Here is a 7590-nt window from a genome sequence, read left to right on the forward strand (position 1 = left end):
ATGGAGTCAGCCTCCAACGGCCCTGTTTGGTTACCCTTTAAGGACTCACTCAAATAAAAATCAGGTTTTTGACTTGTTCTTCTGGCATTTTTCTGATGATGGCAGACATTTATGAAGACAAATAAGCTCAAAGCTGCATTTCTGAGTATTTTTTAAAATCTAAATCGTTGTGAATCAGAAGGAAAAAAGGCAGTTTTGAAATAAACTTATTTGCCAGGAAGGGAAGAGGGGGCGGTGTTGCTCCGCATCAACAGTCCCATCCCCAATGTAGAGGCAAATTTCTAATGAACTCCTGCCGCTCTGCAGAAACTATGTCCTAGGAAACTACATTTTTTAAAGTTTTGCTGTGAACAGTTTAAGTCCAATAAAATCACCCTCTAAACCGGATTTTTGTGTTTTCTCTTCTGCAGGTACTACTTTAAGAAGGCCAGTGACGAGTTCGAGTGCGGAGCAGTGTTCGAGGAGGTGTGGGAGGACGCCGCCGTGCTGCCCATGTACGAGGGCAAAGTCCTGGGCAAGGTGGAGAGGATGGACTGAAGGCTGCCGGTGCCCCTCCCTGCGCCAAACCAAAAGCTAAACCCTCCCTGAAAACGGAGCAACAGACTCTGAAACAAAACTCTGGACTCTTTTTTTTTTTTTTTTTTCGTAATATTAAGCTAAACAGAGTTAATATATCCAGCACAAGAGGAGCGATTGAAGGAAGACGAGCCAATGAAGTATGCCGAACTCAGAGGAGGCGCCGCCCCTCCCTGACTCTCTCCACCAAGCAGCCTTAGAAACCCACGCTGATGTTAAGGATGATCGGAGGCCAGCGGCGGGGAGCCTCCTGCTGATAATAACCACTGAAGAGTGTAGGGGGGTCAAGTGTGATGGACCGGCAGGTGCTGCGGACTCCAACCTGCCGCAGCAACGTCCATACGTGTGCATATACATACATGCATATATGTGTATATATACATGTATTATATTGAGTTTTTTAAGTATTTATTGACATAAGAAAAACCTTCCCCCTCTTTTCCAAGTCAAACCTGTGACCCCGCCCCTTCCTGTTTTTCCAGCCAATGGGCAAGCTGCTTTGAATGTTGGGAGAAAACTGTCGTGATGCTGTTTCATGTTTGCTCCACAAATGCTGTCACACGAACTCCCATCGCCTTGTTGCCGCGTCTGACCCCCGCCCCTTGAGCGGGTCTTGTCCGGGGCGCACTCCTGGTAGGGTTCAGTCCCCGGTCTTATATGCTGCTGATAGTTTAGAGTTCTCCCCTTCTTCTCCACGGCAAACAGAGCTCAATCTTTTCTCGTCGTGCCTTGGTTCGTAAAGCAGGCATTGCGTGGGGATGGAGGGGGGCGGAGCCTGTTACATTCACGGGCGAGACCTAATGACGGCAGTGTTTACAGCCCACACACCAAAATAAGGAACATGAGTCGAGTTTAGGGGAGGGACGCGACTCTGTGGGGGTTAGACAAGCAAAAACGTGAACAGTGAAGAATTCTGGCTCCAGTATATTTTGAATGTTGTTGCATTAACACCGTTTCTAGCAGAGTTTGTGCATACTTTTTGATTATGCATTCTGAAGTATGATGCACACAGTAAACAAAAAAAAACACACAACTGCTGGCGTTTCGAGTACAGCACCTGTGCCTACATGGATGCCATACCATGTTCTACCCTGTTTCAGGGTTTTAATATATATCCCTTGGTTTTCAGAAGGGTTTTATGTTGAAAAGATATTTTTATGCTTTTAATAATGTCCTGTAATCATGTCATGTTCTTACACCATTGCCTTTTTTTTTTGTTTATTCTATGTAAGCTGTAAATTATACATTATATACAGAGTTTCATTTAAAGATTTACATGGACCTATAATTATTGTAATTATTGAGAGATGTAGCCTTTATTAAAGTTTTATATTTTTCAAATGAAAGATTGTGTTTGTGGGGTTTTTACACGTTTGGTGACCAACAACTGACTGTGAAAGGTCAAATTAAAGCCAGTTTTTAGCAGAACATCACAGATTTCTTGCAAAACATTAGAGTGGAAGCAACAACCTAGACATTTTTTGGAATTTTCTTTGATTGGGCTGCTCTGGAATTTAGGATCTGATATCCATATGTTAATTAACAGGCTTTAAAACCAGTTAACTGCATTTCCAATGTCAAAAATGAGGTAAATTTAACCATCCAAAGTTTCGGACCACTCTGGTGTGGTTCCAGGTTCCTTTCCTATGCTTCAAAAACTGAATTTATTGAAAGTAAAAAGCTGCTTGTTTCAAGAATGATTCTTATTTTCTATATTACAAGAAAAATAATTATCAAGAAAGTTTTTCAGTTGTAAAATTATCTTCTTTTTCGAAAACGTATTTGTGACTAGAATTTTTTTTCTTAAAATTAGATTTTTTTTTCAATTTTTCTTACCCCACTGGCAGATTCCTTTCTTGCTTATCTAATGAAAATCTGCCAACGAGGTAAACATTTTTTTTTTTTTTACTTATTTCAAAGGGGGCTGTTTTTGCAATGTAAATTCCTAATCCTCAAACTTTTTGGGAGATCCAGCTCATTTAAGGTTCCATCAAAGGCTCCAAAAGCTTTTAAAAAAATAACCACCCTCACCTACATAACAAGTGTGCCACCTTAACAACAGACAAAAACATGTAGCCTGCCCCGAAGAATGCATATCTATAACCACTGTAATGCCGGAAGATTTTTGTACACGCCTTATAGTTTTATATTTTAACACAAAATCTTTAACGTATTGTAAACTTTTAACCACTTGCGCCCCTTTTCTCCTTCAGAATCCACTGGAATTATGTTGCTTGTGTTAATCCAAGTGCTGCAGGTTTTTTTTGGCACAGACAGAACAACAGGCATGAGGCACAGATAAATGTCCACAAAGCTAAATCAGGGTCAGGCAGGGTTCAAGCACGAGAATGAGGGCAGCAGAGAACAACCAGAGGTGTCAGGGTCCAGGTGAGGGTCGGGGCAGGCAGCAGACAAAGGAGGGTCAGAGGAAACAGAAGATGAGGTCAGGATGAGAACGCTCAGTGATGCAGGCAGAGTGGCGCAAACAAGACTTCGCACTGACTAAACACTCCTTGGAGTGATAACTAATGGGAAACCCGCTGGGGGGCTGCTGGGAGTGACAGCAGGGGCTGATGGGAAGTGAAGTGTGGAGAAGCAGGAAGTGCTAGAACTCAAGAGATAGTTCCCGCTGAAGGTCAAAGTGGGAGACAGAGGACTGATTCATGACAAAAATAAAACAAATAGTGTGCATGTGAAACGGTGAATTTTTCTTTTTCCCATATTATTTGATTTTTTTCCCTTTCTTTTCTAGCTTTCTTTTGTTCACCCCAGATATGGAACTCTGAATTTGGAGGGCCATGAATGCATCAATCACTATTGTAATGAATCAAAGGTGTGTGATGGGGCAGTTTGGAGCCTTGGACGCTTGAAAAAAGGATGTGTGGGGATGTTCCAGCTGCAAGAGCTGCCTGCAACAGGGTTGGAGAGTGCTGATGGCAGAACCTTCATGACAGGACTCTTTTGAAAAAAAGATCAGTGGATCTCAATGGGACTTTTTTGTGGTTAAATAATGGTTAAATGAAATAAATAAACATGCAGCAAAAGAAGCCAGCGTCTGACCGGTAGCTGTGGAACGTAGCGAGAGAGGCCAATGCCGGACTGGAAACCGAGGAGTATGGCGAGAGAGGCCAGCACCATACCGGGAGCCGAGGAGCCCAGCCAGATAAGCGAGTGCCAGACCAGGAGTGGAGAAGTGCGGCTGAAGAAGCTAGCTTCAGACTGGTAGCTGAGGAGCATGGCCAGAGGAGTCAGTGCCGCACCAGAAGCCGAGGAGTATGGCCAGAGAGGCCAGCGCTGGACCGGTAGCTGAGAAGCACGACCAGAGAGGCCACCGCCGGACCAGGCGCCTAGAAGTTAGGGGGAGATAGCAAGCAGCAGAGGGTTATGGTCAATTCCCGCCGCTTTTTCAGATAAGTGCCTTCTCTCTGTCTCTCCTCCAAACTGTTGGCCACCCTAAACAAGGAGACGTTTCCTGAACCCTTTTAAATCGATTTTTTTTTTTTTTACTAATTATTGGACTTTTATCTTGGGGTTTTATTTAGTTTTAAGAATGTTCTTTTATCAGATTGGGTTTGGATTGCGTGCTCCTTGGGTCATTGCGGGATGGATCTCTACAGACAGGACACTTTTAGAAAACTGTATCCTGTAAACAAAAGACTTTTAGCTCAACCGTCTGTACCCCTTGTGTCTGGTTGTCCTGGTCCTTGCACAGCATCCGATCTAAAGAATTTTTACCCTCGTTACACTTGTGCACTAATGTTGTTGTCACAGAAAATAAGGCATGAAAAGGATGTGGAGTCTATGGCACTCAACTTTAACGTATGGCGGTGGACACTGCCATCACAAGGGGGTTGCAAACCAGCAAACCTGAAATCTACCAATCCACAAAAAAGAGAGAAAAACTTCAGTTTGTGAATCTGAATGTAAACAGAAATCATTCTGCGCCCCTCAGCGACCAAGCGGGCGGTTTCTCCATTCAGCACTTAAACGAGAAACATTAGGCATGGAAATGAGGCCATGGGCTAATTGGTGTTATTAAAGCGCAGCGAGGACCAGCGTTGCTCTCTGAAAGTCAACACAAACATTAATGAAGCCCCCCACTTCCCTCCGTCAGAGGCCCCGACCGCGTTTGCTTCAATTATACGGCTTTATGTCGGGAAGAGCGTTTAACGGTGGAAAATCATTCAGCGGCGGGGAGTGGATGCTGCAGCATCCATGCAGGACTCCATGAAAATACAATTGAGGATATAATTAAAAGTAAAATGACACTTATAAGTTTAGGGGTCTGCAACCTGCAACGAGTCAGCAGCTTCCTGCTAATGCCTGCCAAACCAAACAAACAAACAAAGCTCACAAACTAAGACTACCAAGTCCCAACCCCAAACTAAAATAACAAAACCCAGCAGTGTAAGACTGCTGAGGACAAAAAGGGGAAAAAGAACAAAAAAAAATACAATGGAGCTCACTTCAGCAGAGCTCGCTATCATGCTACAATAGAGCTCGCTAGCTTGCTACAGTGTAGCTTCCTAGCATACTACAGTAGATCTTGCTAGCACAGTACTGCAGAGCTCAATAGCATGCTACACTGTCCAGTGGCTAGCGTAATGAGCTAACCCACTAAGTCCCCACCTAAGCTAATGTAGGCAAACACAGGTGGGACCACCACAGAAACTGCTGACAACCCCAATTGGGGCCCCCTTGGCCTTGCTGGATGGGCTGTTGACCTGAAGAAGCCTTGTTTGCTCAATGCTTCCAAATTTTGGTGAAAAGTTTGATCTTTTATGAGTTAAAAGCACATATTACAGTATATAATATAATATTACACTGCACGACGTTGGTTACTAACTGCTCAGAGCTGCACTGAGAAGATCCTGTTTGGCTCAGATCATCTTTTATTTTGAAAATAAGTACAAAAATATATATATATATATATACTAACATTTTGTGTGATGCTAGGTTCTTTTTATATTTTTACGTTTGTTTGTGCCAAAAAATAGACCAAATTAATATTTAGAAGTATAAAAAAGAAGGTCATGAATGCTAATCCAAAATTCTTAATGGCTAAATTAAGATTATGCGGCTCCTTCTAGGTTTTGATCAGTAGAAAACGAGCCCAAATGGCTCTTTTACTGTTAAAGGTTGCTGATACCTGTTTTAGTGGAAAGGTTGAAAAAGTAAATTTCCTTTTTTTAGCTTAACAGTTGAATATAAAAAGCTCAAAGCGAGCAGATTCCTGTACATAATCAGTGCATTACAAACCCCACAGAGCCCAGAATCAGCTCCTCCACGGACTTAACCTGACAATGAGGTGGCTTTAATCAGGCGGAGGCAGCCAGTTTCTGTTGAGCTGTCTGGAATGAGGCAGGTGTAGCCCTCCGCCCCTCCATCCCTCCACCCCGACTTCTCCTAACTCTATTTTTACAGCCTCTTGGGGCTCCGGCTTTGAAGGGAAACCTATCCAGGAAAATTGCTTGCATTTTTCCCCATGGAAGCGTTGATAGACGGACACTGACTGTGTCGTCCCCCCCAGTCTTTTCACCCACATTCCAGGCCCAAAAGGTGCTTTGTTGCACTGCAGCGCAGGTTTCATTCCGGTCTTGAAGTTCCCGCTTTCACAGGAACTTGATTTCCATTTAATGCTTCTTGACCTGTTTCCATTTGGATTTGGAGCAAAGAAGAGCTTTTTTCGGGGGGGGTTTCTCTGCAGAGCAACTTCTATTTTACTGGACATGTTTCATCTCATCCCTGCGATGCCTTCATCCATTCTTTCTTTTGCGATTCTTGTAATTGGCATAGCATGCTTGGGTCTATTGTAAACACGGCTGAGTGAGACAGATTTACCCGTCCCTCTCCAGACTACACCAATGTTCATAGCGGGCCGGGACAGCTGCCTATTGTGCTGCAGGAGCCTTTGTAGATCTGCAGCGGGCCCCCATTTTAATCGCCTTTTCTTCCTCCCCCCCTCACTTTGCATATTTAATTGCCAGGTAAAATCATTTTGTGGACAATCCGTTTAATTATTTGATTGTACAGTAGGCGTAAAGCGCGAGCGCGGGGAAGTGGAAGGGATAAAGGGGATAGAGGGAAGGAGACAGAGAGGGAGAGCAGCAGGCAGCAGAGAAAGAAAGGAGTCTGTTGCCAGAACAGACATCAAAGCCGAGCCTTGATGTTGATGTTGAATGGGCATTAATGGTTTCTGAAGGCAAAAGATTGCAAAAAAAAAAAAAAAAAAGAAAGCGACAGAAGGAGAAAAAAAATAAACCCTCCTTTTACTCTGACAATCCCACCAGCCATCAGAGTAAACGCATAAACACTGGAAGCAGACAGACGCTGAGAGGAGAGAAAGAAAGGAAGATCCGGAGAAGCTGCTAGATTGCTCGCTTTCATTTCCTTAAATGACCAAACGGTGAGTAACGGTCAGATGTGGGTCAAATGGTGATCGGAGGTGATTAGGAGGCCTTTACAGCCCAAACTCTCCATCTTAAAAAACAAAATGAGTCTAATTAAACTCTGAAAGAGGTTCTGTTAAGGAGTAAAAGTGAACATTTTCATTGAAATACTGATCGAATTACAAGTAGGGGTATCATTTGTATTGGTTTGGACGTAAAAAGATGTTGACGATTCACAAATATTAAAGAACCACACTGATAAAAAATGTGTTTTTGGTGTTTTTAACGTGTTCTTGTGGCATTTTTCTCACATATATTAAGAAAATTACATTTTAAATTATGTTTCTGAGTATCTCTTTATTCAAATTGTTGCCAATCAGGAGCAGTATTCCACGCATCCACAACTCCTGCTGCTCTACTGAAACTATGTCCTAGAAAACGACAGAGTTTTGGTTTTGGTTAAAACAGTATAATCGTGATTAAAAGACCACCGGGAACGCTTTGACAGTCACTCAATAAATGATTTGAGTGAGACTTCAACAGTAGTACACCACAAAAAAATGGCCCATTAGAAACAAGTAAAAATTCTAATCCTGGTATTTTCCTTAAATAAGATAAAGTAAAT

At 42.9% G+C, this 7590-nt stretch overlaps 1 protein-coding gene across 7 annotated transcripts in view; it reads left to right on the plus strand.

Annotated features, from left to right (window-relative positions):
• Positions 1 to 1922, plus strand: part of LOC112157132 (axin-2) — a 125654-nt gene extending 123732 nt beyond the window's left edge. For all 7 annotated transcript variants that reach the window (XM_036213787.1, XM_036213786.1, XM_036213782.1 and 4 more), the window contains one exon: positions 411 to 1922. In XM_036213787.1, coding sequence (XP_036069680.1) covers positions 411 to 537 — 127 coding nt within the window. In that variant the 3' untranslated portion in view covers positions 538 to 1922. The remainder of the gene's footprint in view (positions 1 to 410) is intronic.
• Positions 1923 to 7590: the final 5668 nt, after the last annotated feature.

Source organism: Oryzias melastigma, linkage group LG1 (assembly GCF_002922805.2).
Source record: "Oryzias melastigma strain HK-1 linkage group LG1, ASM292280v2, whole genome shotgun sequence".
NCBI classification, from domain to species: Eukaryota; Metazoa; Chordata; class Actinopteri; order Beloniformes; family Adrianichthyidae; genus Oryzias; species Oryzias melastigma.